The sequence below is a fragment of the Pipistrellus kuhlii genome, unplaced genomic scaffold (assembly GCF_014108245.1).
Source record: "Pipistrellus kuhlii isolate mPipKuh1 unplaced genomic scaffold, mPipKuh1.p scaffold_m20_p_25, whole genome shotgun sequence".
In the NCBI taxonomy this organism is placed as follows: Eukaryota; Metazoa; Chordata; class Mammalia; order Chiroptera; family Vespertilionidae; genus Pipistrellus; species Pipistrellus kuhlii.
The window spans coordinates 1406011-1427073 of NW_023425524.1; the positions used below are offsets into that span (position 1 = coordinate 1406011).

Sequence of the window (21063 nt, forward strand, 5' to 3'; positions counted from 1 at the left end):
CTACCCAGCTGCCCATTGAACTTGGCTCTCCTCCGGCTCTTCATATATAAATGTCCATTTCCCCATTCATCGTTTCAAAGCAAGGCTTTGGGTGTGGTGACAGAATGACGTTTGCAGTCTCCCATTGGCTGTTGTGTGATGGGAAGCTTATGCCTTATTTTGCTAAGCAACAAGAAGACGCATCTGTAGATATGTGACAGCTTTTGTGTTATTCTCATGCTTTTGCCTCTAGCCTGATAACTACTGAGATAATATTTACCTATAATGTGGTGTTCCCCCCCCCCCTTTTTTAGGGCCAACATTGCCTAGACAGAATTCACAACTACCTGCCCAAGTGCAAAATGGCCCGTCCCAAGAAGAATTGGAAATTCAAAGGAGGTAAGTTTTTACCAGTTCTTGTGTATGCTTTTTCATTCGACTGTGTAGAATTTTCGCTAAAAATCCATGAAACTCCAAACATCCTCATCTTAAAAACCGATGATCTCTCATTAGTCACTTGGAAGTCAAAGATTTTATCGTTACATCATTCATTTTTGTAGTCACCAACGAAGAGAAGATTCTTATTATTCTGGACAACAGGTGTTAAGATAGTTATAATTTCCTATCCACTTCATTGTCAACGTCATACTCGTGTGGGTTTAAATATTTTACACCGCGTGAGCATGTCTTTGCACCTCCGAGAATCTGACTTTTAAAGTAGTTGTAAATTAATTTGTGGCTTTCACGGGACTAAGTGAACTAGAAAGTTGAAACAGTGCTGGCCATTGGTAGAAGGCATTGAACTTGAGAGGCTACCATTGGCTGTGGCAGTGGGATAGAAAGCCACATTGTGTTTATGATGAAACTGCCGGTGGAGTGAGATCCATAACGTGATCCTCACTATTTCAGTGCAGTTTTTAAAATACACTAGAAAGAGTGAGCAGAACTGCTGAACGGTAAGCTGTTTTATAACAAAGTAGTCTTCTGGGATTCAGGTAGAGTCGGTGAGTGAAGCTGAGCTAGTCGAACCACGTCCCATTATTTTATTTTATTTTTTAATATATTTTATTGATTTTTTACAGAGAGGAAGGGAGAGGGGGAGAGAGTTAGAAACATCGATGATGACAAAGAATCATTGATCCGCTGCCTCCTGCACCCCCATTCCTGGGGATCTAGCCCACAATCAGGGCATGTGTCCTTGATCGGAATCAAACCCAAGACCCTTTAGTCCGCAGGCTGACGCTCTATCCACTGAGCCACACCCGCTAGGGCGCATATGGAGAGTTTTACACGTATCAGAATAATTCCAAGAGTTAGGAACACATAGACACATAGCTACACACCACATACTATACACCACAGATACCACACACACACACACACACACACACACGTACACGTACACATACCCACACACCCACATACCACACACACACGTGCATACACACACACACACACACACACACACGGACACATACCCACACACCACACACACCCACATACCACACACCACATGCGCATACACACTCACACACACACACACACACCAAAAAAGCAATGAATAAAACATGATAGTCATTAAAACATTTAGAAAACTCGGAAGAGCCCAAACCATAAAATACATAATTTCGGTTAAGAGGCCGTGGCAAGCCGGTAATCGGAGCCAGTGGCTCAGGCCAGGGCGATGTGGGGTAGAAACAGACACCTCGGAGGACGGCTGGCTCCCGGGGTCACAGGTGGGTGATCCCCGCGCGGAGGGCTGCCTGCCAGGAGCCTGCGGCCTGCGGTCTTAGCTGGACGTGAGCATCGGTGTGGTCCTAGGTGTTGCTATGGAAACCCCGTGCCTCTTAGATGTCCTGTCTCCAGCAGCTCTCGTCTGGGCTTCGGGCTTTTCTGTTCCTGTGTAAGTCGATCCCTGAGGGTTTGAGAATCAGAGATGCTGTGTGTGTCACCTGCTGGTCCCCCCGGAGCGTGGTCCTTGTGAAGAGTGAAGTCCGCCTTTCTGAAAAATGGGTGTGGGTTTTTTTCTAAGTTACTCTCTGTCCACAGACTCTCCCTCCTTGTAGGCAACCCTTCCAGACCAGTGTATCTCCCTCTCCATTCTCGTTTCTTCTCGACTCCTTCACTCTCCACCCATCTCCTTTTTAATCTCTTTTTAAAAAATATATTTTATTGATTTTTTTACACAGAGGAAGGGAGAGGGATAGAGAGCTAGAAACATCGATGAGAGAGAATCATCAATCAGCTACCTCCGGCACACCCACCACTGGGGATGTGCCCGCAACCAAGGTACATGCCCTTGCCCGGAATCGAACTTGGGACCCTTCAGTCCACAGGCCATCGCTCTATCCAATCTTTTGTGTCTCCCACCAATCTACGGGACATGCTGCTTCCCTTATAGGTTAAATTTTCTGCCTTTTCCCAATACTTCGGTGTCTTCTTTTTGCTAATTCTTCTCCCTTTCTATTCTTTGCTGTACTTCTTCTTTTTTAAAAACTTGCACAAGATTTTTATTTAAATTTGTTACCTCTCTTTTTCTATATACATGAGGCGTTGCACTTAGCTCTCCTTTCTCTCCCTGGACACAGTATACCCTTTGAAAAATTAATGATTGGGTTGGATGTGGTAGTTCTCTCTTAACTCTTTTATGCTGGTGGCTGCCAGACCTCTAGCTCCCGCTGTGATCCTGCACGTGAGGTCCAGACCCGTGTTTGCCGCTAAATGCCGAAGGCGTGGGTCCTTAGGAGAATTTGGTGAAAGCGGGAGACTCCTGCCCTCTTCTGTCCAGTCCCCAACCCTTCCTGTGTGTGTGTGTGTGTGTGTGTGTGTGTGTGCGCGCGCGCGCGCGCGTGTGTGAATTCTCTTCCAGCGGTGAGAATTCCTACTTGGAACTTATCTGTTTGGGTTCCTACTGACACCTCAATTTAACACTTACAATTTCGTTCTTTTTAAAAAAATATATTTTATTGATTTTTTTTTTTTTACAGAGAGGAAGGGAGAGGGATAGAGAGTTAGAAACATCAATGAGAGAGAGAGAGACCTGGATCAGCTGCCTCCTGCACACCCCCTACTGGGGATGTGCCCGCAACCAAGGTCCATGCCCTTGACCGGAATCGAACCTGGGACCTTTCAGTTCGCAGGCCGACGCTCTATCCACCGAGCCACACTGGCCAGGGCTGCCCATCCCTTTTCAGTAGTAACGCTACGATCGCACCGTTCAGTTTCCTGCTCCTCTGCATGTGATTTCTAATGCCCGTTTTTGATTCCTGCTCCTTCATATTGGGCGTCCTTGGCTGACTGTGGCGAAGAGGCATATTCTGAGACACGTGAGTCAGTTCTGTGTCAGGCTCCGCGCACAACTTCATTGAGTTCATGCCTATAAATAGCTCGCCCGTCACCCCCGCTACCTGCACGTTATAAAAGGGGGGAGCGGCGATCCCCGCCCAGATGCAGCAGGGAAGCCGGAGCCATGAAGGTGTACAGGTCCCAGTTTAGCCTTCAGAGGCAGGATGGACCCAGAGTCGACCGCCTTCTCTTGTAAGTGTGGTCCCTCGTCCCTTGTCCCGGGAGCTTTCTAATACCAAAGCGTAACTTTCTCATTTATATTATCTTTTTCCGACCTGTTAGGGTGGAGGGGGGGAGGCGGGGAGATGTTGATTGCACGCGCTCCATCCCTTTGTGTTTGAGTCAGGAATGAAGGGCAGCCCTGGCCAGTTTGGTTCAGTGGATAGCACATCTGCTCGTGGGCTGAGGGCTCCCGGATTCTATTCCGGCCAAGGGCATATGCCTGGGGGGTGTGGGCTTGGGAGGCAGCCGATCAACGATTCTCTCTCATCGATGTTTTTCTCTCTCTCTCTAAAATCAATACAAAATAATTTTTTAAAAAAAAGAAGAAACGAAGTGCACATCAGGTTCATTGCAAAAGAAATAGGATTTTCATGAGTCGCCATAGATGCCTGTTTTATTTTTTAATTTTATTTATTTATTGATTAAGATATCACATATTTGTCCTCAACCCCCCATTCCAGTCTCCCCCACACACGCACACTGATGCCCCCCCCCCCATTGTCCTTGACCACTGGTTAGGCTCCTATGGGTGCACACAAGTCCTTTGGTGGATCTCTCCCTTTTATCCCCACCCTCCCTCTGAGGTCCGACAGTCTGGCCCATGGCTCCTTGTCTCTGGGTCTGCTCTTGTACATCCGTCTGTGTTGTTCACCATTTCCCCCGGATGAGTGAGATCATGTCCTACTGGAGATATACTTATAAGAATCAAAAATGAGACAAGCCATAATCGTTATGCTGAAAGGCATATGAATCCGTCTGTAGTGAGCTTCTTTCTGAGCCACCAGTTCTTTTGAGACCCGATTTCAATGTCAAACAGCTCCTTACGTGTGCATGTCAGCATGTATGCAGTTCTGGATGGTGGGCAAACGGTGGTGACGCAGGTCCGACCCTCCCTCTAGACGCCTGTTTTAAAATAGTGCTTTATTTTATTTCTTGATCTCAGGCAACTTCAAGAGCAGCAGCGGCAGAAGGAGCTGGAGCGGGAGAGGCTGGAGCGAGAGAGGATGGAGAGGGAGAGGTCCGAGCGGGAGCGGCTGGAGAGGGAGCGGCTGGAGCAGGAGCAGCTGGAGAGAGAGAGACAAGAGCGGGAGCGGCAGGAGCGGCTGGACAGGCTGGACCGCGAGCGCCAGGAGCAGCGGGAGCGCCAGGAGCAGCTGGAGAGGGAGCAGCAGCTCGAGTGGGAGCAGCGGGAGCGGAGAGTCACCGGTAAGACGCCCGTGCTCTTGGCCTTGCTCTCTGAGCGTGGACGGCGGGTGGGGGATGCCAGTGGGTGGGTGTTGGAATATGGGGCGCTCGGGGTGCTCGGGATGAAGCCGCGAGGTTGGGAATTAGGAAACATACCCGGTGGCTGCTTCCCCATTTTCCTCTTTATTCCTCTCTGCTGCTTTTTTTTTGCTTTGGAGCCTTAAAGAAAGCTCTTGGAAATCTGCATCCTGGCGTTCGAATTCTTCCAACTCCCCCATCCGTTGCCCATAAAGTAGAAGTGTTGTTTTTTTTGTTTTTTTTTTACGATATATTTTATTGATTTTTTTTTACAGAGAGGAAGGGATAGAGAGTTAGAAACATCGATCAGCTGCCTCCTGCACACCCCCTACTGGGGATATGCCCGCAACCCAGGCACATGCCCTTGCCCGGAATCGAACCTAGGACCTTTCCGTCCGTAGGCTGACGCCCTATCCACTGAGCCAAACCGGTTTTGGTCAGAAGTGTTTCTTATGAAATTTTTTATAGCGGGGAGAGCGTGGCCTATATATCCCTCTCGGGGTCACTTACATGGGCTCCGATGCTTTAGGATTTCAGTGCCGTTCAGCACGAATGTATTCCTAAGGCTCTGAGGGAGGAATGAAAAGCAGTAGGCGGGAAAGAATCCTCTCTCCAACGGCTAGTTAGGTTTCAGTATTTTTTTTTTTTTAAATATATATTTTATTGATTTTTTACAGAGAGGAAGGGAGAGAGAGAGGTAGAAACGTTGATGAGAGAGAAACATCCATCAGCTGCCTCCTGCACACTCCCTACTGGGGATGTGCCTGCAACCCAGGCACATGCCCTTGACTGGAATCGAACCTGGGACCCTTCAGTCCGCAGGCTGACACTCCATCCACTGAGCCAAACCGGTTTTGGCCAAAAATCAGGACTTTTTTTTTTAAAAAAAAAACGCCGCGGGACTCAGGACAAATTGTTAAAAATCGGGACTGTCCCGCCAAAAGCGGGACATCTGGTCGCCTTATTTAAAAAGGAACAAACAGCTGAAACCGGTGTGGCTCAGTGGATAGAGCGTCGGCCTGCGGACTGAAAGGTCCCAGATTCGATTCCGGTCAAGGGCATGGACCTTGGTTGCGGGCACACATCCCCAGTAGGGGGTGTGCAAGAGGCAGCTGATTGATCTCTCATCGATGTTTCTAACTCTCCCTCTCCGTTCCTCTCTGTAAAAAATCAATAAAATATATTTTAAAAAATAAATAAAATAAAATAGAAACAAACAAACAAACAAACAAAAAAGCCAGTTGAACTTATTTATCTGTTTATGGTCCTTCCTTGTCCAATCTTAACGCCCCTTTTGGAGGACCGAGGAAGGAGAAGGCAGAAGGCAGGGGCTGAGTTTCCCTTGTGAAGGGCGGGCTCACCCCGGCTTAGTGCCTCCGCCTGCTAAAAACCGTTATCTCCCCTCCTCCGGGGCCCAGGAGGGGGGCGGGGGGGGACAGCCTCCCGCGCCCCGCGCCTCTGTTCTGACTGAAGTCTACTTGTGTGTGTACACCGTGTCCGGGTGCTGGTTTTGTGGCTTCACTGGCTCCTTTTTCTCTCTCCTCTCTGGTCCTGTCTCTCGCTGCCGCTCTGCCCACCTCTGTCCAGCGCCTCCTTCCGACAGCTCCTCCCCGCATGGCGGGCCACCTCCTCCCGACGGGGCCAGTGGCCAGCCTCCTCCTCCGGCACCTCCTCCTCCGCCCGGGGCCACTCCTGAGTACCCCGGAGTGGCCGCTCCGCCGCCCGCCCCCGCCCCCCCCCACCCCGCCCCTGCGCCACCCGGCCGCCACCCGCTTCGCCACCTCCCTTGGGTCCGCCTTCCACCCCGTCCTGCCCCACTACGCCACGGCCCCGCGCCCCCTGGGCAAACACGCGCAGCCTTCCTCTCCCGGGGGCGGCTCCCCCTCCTCCTCTCAGCCCCCGGCCGCCCCCGCCAAGCCCTGTGGCTGGTCCGCGTCCAGCTTCTCGCCCCTGCCCCCGTCCCCCCCGGTCATGATCAGCAGCCCCCCGGGCCGAGCGGCCGGTCCCCGGCCCGTCCTCCCCGGGTGCCTGTCCTCGCCGATGCCCCCGTCCCCGACGGACCCGGCCCCCCGCCCCGCGTCCCCGCCGCCTGCCCCGGGGCCAGTGCCTCCGCCGCCCCTCCTGGCTCCGCTGTCACTCTGCGGACCGCCCGCCTCGCCGCCGCCGCCGCCTCCGAGCGCCCCTGTCGCCTCGCCCCCCTCGTCCAAGCCTAGCGTTCTCCCTTCTCCCTCTGCAGCTGCCCCCGCCTCTGCGGAGACCCCTCTAAACTCTGTGCTGGGAGACTCCTCTGCTTCTGAGCAGCGAGGCTTGCAGACAGCCTCTCAGCCGGCCGAGACGCCAGCCCCACCGGGTAAGGCCCCCCCCCCCGCGCTCGCTGCCAACCGCTGGGACCGCCCGCCCAGCGGGCTGGGGAGGGGGGTGTTGATCGTGGCCAGGGCACCATCGCTGTGGGCCAGGGCACCATCGCTGTAGGCCAGAGTATTGTTCCTATAGACCAGGGCACCATCGCTGTGGGCCAGAGTATCGTTCCTATAGACAAGAGCACCATCACTGTAGGCCATGGCACCATCGCTGTGGGCCAGGGCACCATTGCTGTAGGCCAGGGCACCATCGCTGTGGGCCAGGGCACCATCGCTGTAGGCCAGGGCACCATTGCTGTAGGCCAGGGCACCATCGCTGTAGGCCAGGGCATCATCGCCGTAGGCCAGAGTACCATTGCACCATCGCTGTGGGCCAGGGCACCATCGCTGTAGACCAGGGCACCATCGCTGTAGGCCAGGGCACCATCGCTGTGGGCCAGGGCACCATCGCTGTGGGCCAGGGCACCATCGCTGTGGGCCAGGGCACCATCGCTGTAGGCCAGGGCACCATCGCTGTGGGCCAGGGCACCATCGCTGTGGGCCAGGGCACCATCGCTGTGGGCCAGGGCACCATCGCTGTGGGCCAGGGCACCATCGCTGTGGGCCAGAGTATCATTGCACCATCGCTGTGGGCCAGGGCACCATCGCTGTGGGCCAGAGGACCATCGCTGTAGGCCAGGGCACCATCGCTGTGGGCCAGGGCACCATCGCTGTGGGCCAGAGGACCATCGCTGTAGGCCAGGGCACCATCGCCGTAGGCCAGGGCACCATTGCTGTAGGCCAGAGTATCGTTCCTATAGACAAGAGCACCATCACTGTAGGCCAGAGGACCATCGCTGTGGGCCAGGGCACCATCGCTGTGGGCCAGGGCACCATTGCTGTAGGCCAGAGTATCGTTCCTATAGACAAGAGCACCATCACTGTAGGCCAGAGGACCATCGCTGTGGGCCAGGGCACCATCGCCGTGGGCCAGGGCACCATCGCTGTGGGCCAGGGCACCATCGCTGTGGGCCAGGGCACCATTGCTGTAGGCCAGGGCACCATCGCTGTAGGCCAGGGCACCATCACTGTGGGCCAGGGCACCATCGCTGTAGACCAGGGCACCATCGCTGTAGGCCAGAGTACCATCACTCTAGGTCAGAGTACGCATGTAAAGTGGCTTTGTGTTCTGTCGGGTGAATTGCCTGTGGAGGACCCGCCTGCGGGATGCCCTTGCTGAACTAGCCGTTGACATCGTCAGCGGGACCGCACTTTGCCAGGGTCTAAGGGCCTCCTCCACGCACTGCTTTTCTGTTTCACCCAGAAAGCACTGCAGGCCACGCCGGCGGGCGGTACACAGTCGCCGTGTGACCTGCCTCGAGTTCCTCTCGTTTCTGGGAGGCGGAGAGAGGTGGTCGGTGCCCGGCTGTAGGCGTTCCCTGTAGCATCCTAAGGCCGTGGTCGGCAAACTGCGGCTCGCGAGCCACAGGTGGCTCTTGGGCCCCTTGAGTGTGGCTCTTCCACAAAACACCACGGCCTGGGCGAGTCTATGTTGAAGACGTGGCGTTAGAAGAAGTTTAAGTTTAAAAAATGTGGCTCTCCGAAGAAATGTCCATCGTTGTCCTGTGGATAGTTGGCTCTGGGCTAATGAGTTTGCCGACCACTGGCCTAGGGTCTCCCCTGCAGCAGTCCAGGTCTCGCTCGGATCCTATTTCATCTCAGTCTTTCTTTTCTGAGTTGGGGTCCCCCCATAACCACTGGACTTCCGGGGCGGTGCTCCCCTGACCCCCGCGGAGCAGCCTGGCTTTGCAGGGCGGGCGGAGAGCAAGGCAGGCTTGCTGTCTGCCCCAGAGTTCCATGTCCAGAGTGACCGGAAGTAGCAGGCTAACAGGATAGTTGAGAGAGAGGAGCATCTTCTAGCCTAATCCTTCACTTCAGTGATTCTCTGTATTCTCGCCACACGCTGGCATGCGATGTGGAATAACTGAAGATGTTGATGCCTGGGACCCACTGACCATTCTGTTCCCAGGCTTAGCCACGTTGGCTGTCTGTGTACAAGTCAATATACACGGAGTGGCCAGATTATGATCTCTGAGCGCATAATCATCTGGCCACTCGGTGCCTATCCTATAGAATAAAAGGCTAATATGCAAATTGTCCCCTCGACCAGGAGTTCGACCAGCAGGCAGGCCGACCAACCGCCTATGTCCCCTCCCCTTGGCCAGGCTGGCCGGACCCCACCCATGCACGCATTCATGCACCGGGCCTCTAATAAATATATACACTGAGTGGCCAGATTACTTATGCCTTCAGAGATCATCATCATCTGGCCACTCAGAGTGTATTTCTTTGCTCTCGTAGAATTCATTGACCATTAAGATTACACAGATTATGTGGGGTCTGGTATTTCAGATAGTACTGACGGTCGTCATATACATTGTTTGTTGTTTTTTGTGGCTGCCTCCCTTCCACATTGTATAAGCATTTATTCTGTTTACTAAATCCCCACGAACAGAAAAGGGATTCTCACGAGGCCGTCCGTGGCGTAGTTCTAGTATTAAAGCTCTCGTCCCCTAGTCAGTCGTGACGCCCTGTGGCTGTACATGCTAGGATCCTTTTATTTATTTTTTTACTTTTTTTTTTTTTTTAATACTAGTATTCTTCAATGACTACTATTCCCATTAACTTTTTAAAAAAATATATATTTTATTGATTTTTAAAAAAAATATATTTTTTATTGATTTTATACAGAGAGGAAGGGAGAGAGAGAGAGAGTTAGGAACATCAATGAGAGAGAGTCATTGATCAGCTGCCTCCTGCACACCCCCTACTGGGGATATGCCCGCAACCAAGGTACATGCCCTTGACTGGAATCGAACCCGGGACCCTTCAGTCCCCAAGCCGACGCTCTATCCATTGAGCCAAACTGGTCCTGGCTATTTTATTGATTTTTGTACAGAGAGGAAGGGAGAGAGATAGAGAGCTAGAAACGTCGATGAGAGACAAACATCGACCAGCTGCCTCCTGCACACCCCCCACCGGGGATGTGCCCGCAACCAAGGTACATGCCCTTGACCGGAATCGAACCTGGGACCTTTTCAGTCCACAGACCGACGCTCTGTCCACTGAGCCACACCGGCTTCGGCGCTAGGATCGTTTTAATACTCACGTAGACTTCCACCGTGGCGGTCAACCGAAGTCCTTCATGATGTAGCGAACGTTTGGGCCGCCTGTTCAGTTTGGCATGATGGGTCCTCACGGGTGCTGTCACAGGGCGCCATTGCGGATGGCTGAGGTCTCATTGTGCCTCTCTCTCTCTCTCTCTCTCAGGCATTGTCTTGGGACCACCTGCACCCCCACCCCCTCCTCCACTCCCCCCAGGGCCTGCCCAGGCTCCAGGGGCGCTGCCTCCTCCCCCCGGACCGCCCCCTCCTCCTCCACTGCCAGCCTCGGGGCCTCCGCCTCCCCCTCCGCCACCCCCTCTCCCCAACCAGGCGCCCCCTCCTCCCCCGCCGCCCGCCCCGCCGCTCCCCGCGGCTGGATTCTTTGCGGGATCCGTGTCCTCCGAAGACAATCGCCCGCTGACGGGACTGGCAGCGGCCATCGCTGGAGCAAAGCTTAGGAAAGTGTCACGGGTAAGTGCGACTCCGAATTATCGCATTTGCTTTTGTTTTTTTTGTGTGTGTGTGTGTCTGTCTCGTTCTTTCTCGGTGTCTGAAGGACTGGCTTTCTTGGCGCTCTAATGTTACGACCCCTAGCTTCATTCATTAAAAAAAAAAAAAAAAAATGGAAAGAATTTAAATTGACGGGAAAGTTGTGAGAATCATACAGCTTCTGAGAACTCACTACCCACACTCGCCAGTTAACATCTGTTTCTTTTACTCTTTTCTCTCTGTGTATGTTTTATTTTATATGTACACACACACACACACACACACACATACATACGCATTTTTTTTTTTGTCTGAATTTTAAGTCTGGGATAACCAGGCCCCTATTTCCCTAAATGCCTCACTGAATAAGGACGTTTCCCTACAGGCCCACATGTAATTATCCAAATCCTGTTGTCGCTGGAACACTACAGATCTGTTCCCGTTGTATCTGTTGCCCAGTAATGTCTTCTGCAACAATTTTTTTCTAGCCCGAAACCACTACCCATTTCATGATACTGACTTTTTAAAAAATATATTTTGAGAGAGAGAGAGAGAGAGGGGGGGGGGGGGAGGGAGAGGGAGAGAAACATCAATGATGAGAGAGAATCACGGATCGGCTGCCTCCTACACGCCCCCTACTGGGATCGAGCTTGTAACCCAGGCATGTGCCCTGACCGGAAATCGAACCGTGACCTCCTTCCAGGTTCATAGGTCAACATTCCACCATTGAGCCATGCCGGCCTGGGCGACACTGACATGCCGACAGCGATAAAACCATCCTCCAGTTTGGTTCATCTGATGTATCCTCAGGACTAGATTCAGGTTATGTGTTTTGAGGCAGACTTTTTTTTTTTTTTTTTTTACCACCAAAGTACTATGCCCTTTTTGGCGTATCGCACACATGGATACATGACATGGGTTCCCCACGTTTAGGGTTGTTAACGCCGAGAATGCTTCTGTTGCTCTGTAAGTCCATGCGGTTCACCCCCATGGGTTCTTAAGAAGATTTCAGAATAGATGTTTTATGGAAGTGATTGCTGTGTAGTGTACTGGTTTGAACGTCATAGAACGGTAAAGCGCGGTATTCCTCAACCCAGGAGTTGACCATGCATGTACGTATGTATGTTTCGTTAAGATGGAGGACGCCTCTTTCCCGAGTGGGGGCAGTGCCGTCGGCGTGAATTCGGCCTCATCCAAAGCGGACGCAGGGCGTGGGAACGGACCCCTCCCTCTGGGGGGCAGCGGTTTAATGGAGGAAATGAGTGCCCTGCTGGCCAGGAGGTAAGGGTGCGATTTACTCGCAGTTCAGACAAAAACGTGGACGTGCCCAGAAATGAGAATATTTTCTTAATTTCCTCTCAGATATGTAATTTATCTTGATGCAGTTCTTCCCTTTTGGGAGTAGTTTTTATACTAAGAGATTATTATTATTATTATTATTATTATTTTATAAAAAAGAATCCAATTTACCTTCTTTCTAGGAGGAGGATTGCCGAAAAGGGATCAACCATAGAAGCAGAACAAAAAGAGGACAAAAGTGTAAGTGACTAAAGGACCCTGGAGTGTGGGGCTGAAGCTCAGCTCTTTCAGGAAATCCTGGCAGAGATCGGTGCGAACGTCACGTGAACTTAAGATGGCTTCTTTTTTTTCAGTCTTCAGGCAGTAAAATAGCTTAAACATTTTTAATGACATTCCTAGTAAGATGGGTTGACTTTAACCGGAGTGGTGGGAAAAGCCCTAGGTTCACTTCTGTGGAGTTTGTGTCTTCACCATGGCGATAACGCAAGTGTCCCGCCCCTCCCCTGGCCACTCAGCGCCCGCATATGCAAATTAAGCGACCATCTTTGTTGGGTTCATTTGCATACTCGTTCCTGATTGGCTAGTGGGTGTCGTGCAGGTATGGTCAATTAGCATGTTACTCATTTATTAAGTAGGTGAGCACATGGCTTTTTCAAGGTGGTGGTGGTGGTGGTGGTTTGGGGTTTCGGTTTTGGTTTTTCCTCTGAGGGGGCCCGTTACCTTGCATTTAAAATGAAGGAATAAGACGGCCTCAGCAACATTCTGATGTTTCCCCCCGGGGGAGCCTGCAGTAGGCCATTCGCCGAGCTCCCCTGCCCGGGGCAGCTGGGCGACCTCTGCTTTATCTGCTCGGTGGATTGGTGTTGAACACAGAAGGGAGTGTCGTCGTCCGTCCCCCCCCCAGCCCCCCGATATGCTGGGCCTTCTGTGCGGCCACTCCCCAGCTGGCGGGAGGGCATTGGCTGGTGCAGTTCTCCGGGGGCGCCGGAGGGGCACACTGGTGGGAGCGTAAGAGAAGGGAGAAGATGGACGGAGGGAAAAGGGGGACATGGCAGGAAGAATGGTGGGAACGGAAGGACAAGCACTGACTCAGCCGGCCAGTGTGGGATGCTGCTCATACATGTCTCTGTCTGTCTAGGAGGATGCAGAGCCCGTCATTGCTAAAGCCTCTTCCACAAGTACACCTGGTAAGCCCACCCTTCCCACACGTCCTCTCTCGCGCTCTCTCGCTCTCGCTCTCACTTGCCGTGCCCTCCATTTCCCCAGGGCTGGGTCAGGTGACCGCGTGCCCACGAAAGTGTTAGAATGTCTGTTCACCCTGGAGGTCACGACCTCTTCTCCCCTCCCCCCTCTGCAATGCCCCACGTTTTTCTCTGATGATTCTTTCTTTGAAAAATCATAGTTTTTACATTGTTTTTTTTTAATATAAAATTTTTTTATTGATTTTTCACAGAGAGGAAGGGAGAGGGTTAGAGAGTTAGAAACATGGATGAGAGAGAATCATCGATCCGCTGCCTCCCGCATACCCCCAACTGGGGATGTGCCCACCGCAACCAAGGTACATGCCCTTGACCGGAATCGAACCTGGGACCCTTGAGTCTGCAGGCCGACGCTCTATCCACTGAGCAACACCAGTTTCGGCAGGGAAGTGTTTTTTTGATCGCTGGTTCTTAAAGATTGAGCATGTTAGCCAGCATTAATTGTCATTTCAAAAAACATTCTCCAATTGGGAAGGTGGTCATTTGAACCGTTCATTGGTCTCATGGTGATTATCGAGGAAATAAAACTTTTTATTTGTAAGGCGGGGTCAGGGGGAATTAAAAGCCTTTGGGAAACATTCTTGAATTCAGTGAAATTTTTAAAAATATTTTTTATTGATTTCAAAGAGGAAGGGAGAGAGAAACATCCATGATGAGAGAGAATCTTTGGCTGCCTCCTGCACGCCCCCTACTGGGGATCAAGAGCACAACTGGAGCATGTGCCCTTGGCTGGAATGGAACCCGGGACCTTTCAGTCCTCAATCTTGACTCTCTGTCCACTGAGCCGAGCCAGCTAGGGCATTACACTCTTTCTTGATTTAAAATACTTTGTGCTATTTCTTTCTAATTAAAAATATATTTTGATGATCCTGTCTTTATCAGAGAAAGTTCTTCCCAGCCGGTGTGTGTATAGAATGATAGTATTTTACATATATGTCGGTCTAAGTATATCCTCGAGAAACTCGTCATTCTTGCTCCTCCTTCTCATGTTAAGGTCTGACACGGTTCCAATCGGAACCCTGACAGATTTTGACCGCAGTTCAGCATTAAAACGAAAAGTTTCCTATTCACCTAGATTATTACTCCCCTCACCCGTATAACGGTCTTTAGGACTGTAAGACTTGCTTCGCAAAAACCCTGGGGGCGTGTCGGGTATTGAATACTTTCTCTTCTTTATTTTTAAAGAACCAACAAGGAAACCTTGGGAGAGAACCAATACCATGAACGGGAGCAAGTCCCCTGTGATATCCAGGTATGAGTGTTTCCTGCTTTTACTTTGCGTTTTTATCTAAGAAGAAATGGATGTCTCCATTTTTATTGCAGGAAAAAAAAAAAATGGGACGGTAGGTCTGACATTGTACAGTGGAGCCAGTCTAAATTATCTGAATTCTGCCTCGTCAGGCTGTCTAAAATGTCAGAGAGCTTTTATTCCTCCCATTTAAATTATTTTTTTTTATTTGGAAAGATTCAACACGACAGAAAAGCTGAAAGAGCAGTGAACACCCATTTACCCATCCCCTAAATACACTGTTGTTTATTATTTTTTTAGATGATTTTTTAAAAATGTATTCCTTATTGATTTTTTACAGAGGAAGGGAGAGAGATAGAGAGCTAGAAACATCCATGAGAGAGAGGTACATGGATCAGCTGCCTCCTGCACACCCCCTACTGGGGATGTGCCCGCAACCAAGGCCCATGCCCTTGACCGGAATCGAACCTGGGGGACCTGTGAGTCCGCAGGCCGACGCTCTATCCACTGAGCCGTCCCGGTCTCGGCAAGGTGTAGAATTTATTAAACGGATTCACACGCGAGCGAGACATCTGTTTTTACGTTTCCCCTCCCGCTGGCTGGGCAGCTCAGTGGGAGGGAAAGGAGAGGACAGGGTGGCGTCCCATGGGTGGGCCTCGGTGGGGCTGCCGGCCTCTTGCTGGACGCGACACACCGGTCCCGGGGTGACCTGCCTCGCACCCCGAGAAGGCCGCCTCCTCTCGGCACCTGTCCCCCCACCTTCCTGACAAATGACAGAAAGCCGAGCAGAGGGCACAGGCGTCTGCTTCTGCCCTGATCAGCCCCCCCCCCCCCCCGGCTCCCCCCCTCGCTTTGTCCACGAACACCTTCCCACGATGCCGGGCGGCGGGTGTGTGTGCAGGGGCGTGTGGACGCGCCGCCGTGCGGCTGACCTGCCCCGGGCCTTTCGTTTGTGCAGACCAAAATCCGCACCCTCGTCCCAGCCCAGTGCCAACGGAGTCCAGACCGAGGGGATAGACTACGACCGGCTGAAGCAGGTGGGGCCCGGGCAGCCGGCTTCTTGTGGAGCCCGCTGTTTTCTTAAAGCTGTGTCTGCGTGTGTGTGTGTGTGTGTGTGTGTGTGTGTCTGCGTGTCTGCGTGTGTGTGTGTGACGGATGGTGAATGCGCTCAGAAAGCATGCAGCATTCAGGTATTTTCTGCACATGGAGCCGTGGCACGGACACGCTTGGCGCTTTGCCGATTCTCGTGTTTTGGTGCCGGGGGTTTGCATCAAGTCTCTGCAGGGGTGAGGGGCGGGGGGCATGGGGGGGCGGTTTGGTACCCCTCCCTGCAGAGCATCGCTATGACATGGACATGGAATGGGGTCGCATACACACCCTAACGTGTGTAGAAGCCACGTTAAGTCAGTACAGAGAAACAGAGGACATTTCAAGATTTAAGATTTCAAATGTGCAATCAGGATTGTAAAATGACTGCCCTCGCCGGTGTGGCTGAGTGGGTAGAGTGTTGGTCTGTGGCCTGAAGGGTCCCAGGTTCAATTCTGATCAAGGGCACATACCCGGGCTTGATCCTCAGTGTGGGGAGAGGGGCCGTGCAGGAGGCAGCCGATCAATGATTCTCATCATTGATGTCTCTCTCTCTCTCTCTCTCTCTCTCTCTCTCCATACATACATACATACACACATACACACACATATGTCTCCCTCTCTCAAATCAATAAAAATAATATTAAAAAAAACACACACATAAAACTGCTAATGGGTTACTCTACATTATGTTCTTGCTACTACATCTTTGAAATCTAGTGTCTGTTTTACGTTTCAGGAGCTCGGAGGCTCCTCCACACCTCGGGGTGCCCCGCCCCCAGACCCTCCCTCCCCGGAGGCGAGACTGAAAGCCTTTCTAGAGATGGTCTGAGTCACATCTGCCATGGGGCGAGGGAGGGATCATTTTTGTTCTAGAAAGCACTCTGTCTCGTCTCTTGCGAGGCGGGAATAAGCAGGAAGGTTGGGCGAGGGAGGCCATTCAGACAGAACGTCCTTGAGGCTGCTCTGCCAGCACCGGACTGTACATCCTTCAGATCTTAGGTGCGCAAGGATCGTCCGGGCACTCACTCACTTTCTGTCTCCCTGGTGTGTTTCTCTGCCGTTTCAGGACATTTTAGATGAAATGAGGAAAGAATTAACCAAGCTAAAAGAGGAGCTCATTGATGGTGAGTGTCTGAACACGTCCCCCACGCCTACGGGGCCCCCTTCAAGAACAGCGCGCTTTAAGAGAATGCAAAGAAATCAATAACATTTGAAAAAAATAATAATAGATTTAAAAAAAGAGAGAGAATGCAAAGACAGAAACAGGCCCGTTGGTTACTTGAGGGCGTAGCACAGTTCCTTTTGCGTGGTCTCCTGCCCTCCACATGGCTTGTAGGAGGCCCGCCCTCTTTCTTGGAATGGAGGGAAACCTAGGGATGCACGATTTCCCTCCGGCTCAGGCGTCGGGAAGCAATGGCCGGGGAGCTGGGCGGTGAGTCTGTCTCTGAGTTGCCCTGCTGAGCCCACAGAACAAGTGCCTTCCTCCGGCCTCTGAAAGGGAGGGAATCAGTCCGTACCCATCTGTGGACATGGGTATCGTCTTTGCACTCAGCAAGGACAAAGACCCCTGCCACGAAGCACGCTCGATCCGTGCGTCCTTCCATTCCTGGGAGGTCGAGCGCCGACGTTGACCTTTCTTAAGATCGAGCCACTTGCCGAAACCAGTGTGGCTCAGTGGGTAGAGCGTCGGTCTGCGGACTGAAAGGTCCCAGGTTCGATTCCGGTCACGGGCATGTACATTGGTTGCGGGCACATCCCTGGTAGGGGGCGTGCAAGAGACAGCTGGTCGATGTTTCTCTCTCGTCGACGTTTCTAGCTCTCTATCCCTCTCTCCTCCGCTCTGTAAAAACTCAATAAAATATATTAAAAAAAAAAAAAAAAGATCGAGCCATTTGTTTTGGTGTGTTTTTAAAAAAATATATATATATTTTATTGATTTTTTTTTTTTTTACAAAGAGGAAGAGAGGGGGACAGAGAGCCAGAAACATCGATGAGAGAGAAACACTGATGAGAGAGAAACATCAGCTGCCTCCTGCACACCCCCTATTGGGGATGTGCCCACAACCAAGGAGCATGCCCTTGACCAGAATTGAACCTGGGACCTTTCAGTCTGCAGGCTGACTCTCTATCCACTGAGCCATAGTGATTTCAGCTTGTTTTTTTTTGTTTTTTGTTTTGTTTTTAACCGTACTCTTTCGTTTATGTTGGATCCTTTTTCTTTCCCTACTCAGCAATCAGGCAGGAACTGAGCAAGTCCCACACCGCATAGAGACGCAGCCCGAGGAGAGGAGAGGACTTCCATCCGGAGGGGGGACACGCGCCACCCACAGCAGCTGCTGACCACACACCTTCCTCCGTGAGAAGGAGGCGGCGGAGACGGTCGGAAGGGAAGGCAAGGGGGGAAGAAAAAACCCCCAGACCTACTCTGGACGCCTCCAGACAGGGTCCCTCCGGCGCCACGCTGTTCCTCTCCCCGTGTGCTGCTTCACTCTGACTCTTTCGACGGGACGGACGGACGGGCCTGGGACGCCCCCGGGGCCATCGGCACAGAAAACGCAAAGCCCCCGGCAGGCAGGCAGGCAGGCGGGGTCGCCGCGCAGGGAGATAGTCTCCACGTCAGGATCGGATCTCGCGTTCCCACAACCCACAGCTACCACATCAAGAGCGAGGCTTGCGAAGTTGTTTTTGTTTTTTTGCTTTTTTTTTTTTTGCTCAGAGTTTCTGACGAAGAATCCGGCAGGTCATGCTATTGTACGTGTTTCTCTCAGGTTCGTCTTCCCATCATCCTAGCCCCCCACCATCCCCCGCGAATGTCGGGGAGTGAGCCCCCCCCCCCCGTGGAGGGAATCACCCTCCGGTGTGGGGGCAGACCGAAACGGGGTGATGTTTCCACGGAAGCGCCCTCCAAACCGCTCATCCCGGCCGGAGGAATGTTCTAGAATGGTGGGAAGCCTCTCTCGAGCTAGCCTTCACGCAGTTTTGTAGATTTCGAAAAGAACCCCACGATTCGCCCAGAATTGGAAAGACGCAGATGCCTTCTTCAATCGTTAACGATGCTTTACCAAATCGATGGATGCAGCCGTCACGTGTGTCACGGACGTATCGTAGATCTCCCGTAGGTTTGCGACCGCCTTTTGTAGACTGACTTCTGCATGCGGACGTTTTTATAATGTCCCGACAAACCACCACCCAACGAGCTTTTTCTAAAAAAAAAACAAACACAAAAAACAAAACACGGCCCCAGACACGAATGCATGCACTCCTCCGTGTCGTGGCCTCTTCCAGGCCTCGTCGCGGGGGAAAAATCCATTTTGTAGCATCTAGGGGGGAGGGGGAGAGGGAGGGAGGGGAGGAATAATTTTTTAATTTAAAGTTCATCTCTGCGCTGTCCTTTTTTTTTTTTTTTTTTTTTTTTTTTCCCTCTCGATTCCCTGCATGACAAGCAATGAGGACTGTGTTATGACTTTCATGGGTAAATACGTCGCAGAAACAAGTCCGCATCACGTCGTCCGCCATGTGTCTGTCTCTCCGGGCTTCCGTCATGTCCATGGCCTGAACCACGAGGATGCAGGGACGCACCCCAGCCCGCGAAGCTGCCTTGGGGATCATGGGATGTTGAATGACGAGCAGTGACCGTGATGGGAGTCGTTGAGTGAAGGGCAGCCACTGAGGAGCTGGGCCTAGTTTTCTTTTCACGAGTGAGACTCAATGAGCTCCTCTGCTTCCCAGCTGTGTGTTAGGGCATTCACATGCGTGTCAGTGCGTGCACACACGTGTTAGGGCGCGCACACACACGTGCGGCTGCAATCCACTCTGTTTTCTTTGGACATTTGTAAGATGAAAATAGGGGAGACATCCTACCTGTTGCAAGGATAGATTTTTATTGTTGTTTTTTTTTTTTTACACACGTAGGAAACCATTCTGTAGGCTCTCCGTCTTGATCCACGCTTGAGTCACGTGCCATATTTGCTTTGGCGTCTTTGGTCACCAGGTTCCCACTGACGTGTCGGAGACATGACCCACCCGCGTCCTAGAGCCTCGTGCATCTCAGTCCACACAGCGCTGGCTGGATGCCGCCGGTTTACAGCGTCCTCACTGCTGAAGGAGGGATTTTTTTTTCCCCCCTCCTTATTGAAATAGTTTTGTTTTCTGTACAGACTTCCTTTTTTTAGGTTACCCTGTGATCGATGCGCTCCCTTAGTCCGAGGGCACCGTTCTTTTCTCCTGTCCGCTCTTCCTTGTCCTACGTGCGCAGTCGAGACATTCAGGATGCGAGAAGCTTATTGCCCAGGACTGTTTTTCTTAAAGCAGCGGGAGGCGTTTTCCTCTCTTATTAGCGTACTTTTTGGTTATGTAAACCCACGTCAGCTCAGTCTAGGCGTTGATGTCCCCTGTCAACCTGATCAGAGGTAACTTCCGGTTTTGACGGTTTACGTTCACTAGTCTGCAGTAGGGTACGTGTGGGTACGTGTGGTCCAAAGGAAGATAAGAGACTCTAAGACGATGCTAGACCTGAGAAGGAAGCTGGTGTACGCATTCAAACGCTCTGTGCCTTGGAGTGCCGTGAACACGACGTGTGTCTAAACACGACAGAAAGAACCAGTGTTGGGCCATGTTTTCTGTATCCCATCATGCTGCCTTCTCCCAGCTGGTGTTCTCTCCAAGAAGGGTGATGGGAGTCCCCGGACACGGCTGCCATCCCCCGTGACAGGGGTCATGGTCATGGTCATGGTCATGGTCATGGTCATGGTCCGGGGCGTCTGTGATGGCCCCGGGACTCGGAAGCTGGGGCACGCCGCTGGAGCCATGCTATCCCGAAGGTCCTCCATGCTCGCGCGCGCGCTCTCTCTCTCTCTCTCTCTCTCTCTCTTTTTTTTTTTTTTAATACATTTTATTGATTTTTTTACAGAGAAGAAGAGAGGGATAAAGAGTTAGAAACATCGATGAGAGAGAATCATCGATCAGCTGCCTCTTGCACACACCCCCTACTGGGGATGTGCCCGCAACCTAGGTCCGTGCCCTTGACCGGAATCGAACCTGGGACCTTTCAGTCCGCAGGCCGACGCTCTCTCCACGGAGCCACACCGGTTTCGGCCCTCTGTGCTCTTGTCACGTCGGATGTCTTAAGCAGTTTCAGGGGGGTCCTCTTCTCCCCGCAGGAGGGGGGGCCTGCCTTCCTCAACACTGTGATCTGGTCCGCGCACGCCTGCCGGCGACACTCTGTGGACGGCGAACCAACTGAATGTACACGCCCCTCAGTGCTGGTGCTGAAATCTCTGCAGAACAGCCGCCCTGGTTCCAAAGTCCGTTTTCCGGAAATTTGCAAGCATCATGTTACATGTGTCCATCCGGACCGAAGATGCAAC

General features: G+C 52.0%; 1 protein-coding gene across 1 annotated transcript in view; it reads left to right on the forward strand.

Moving 5' to 3' along the window:
- The window catches only part of ENAH (ENAH actin regulator), a 65921-nt gene extending 46976 nt beyond the window's left edge, over positions 1–18945 (forward strand). Inside the window, 12 exon segments of the mRNA XM_045587078.1 lie at positions 294–378; positions 4490–4752; positions 6397–6542; positions 6544–7159; positions 10479–10783; positions 11937–12082; positions 12283–12340; positions 13239–13287; positions 14545–14611; positions 15567–15645; positions 16764–16821; positions 17929–18945. Of these exon segments, the coding sequence (XP_045443034.1) occupies positions 294–378; positions 4490–4752; positions 6397–6542; positions 6544–7159; positions 10479–10783; positions 11937–12082; positions 12283–12340; positions 13239–13287; positions 14545–14611; positions 15567–15645; positions 16764–16821; positions 17929–17966 (1910 nt within the window). The 3' untranslated portion in view covers positions 17967–18945.
- The last annotated feature ends 2118 nt before the right edge of the window (positions 18946–21063 follow it).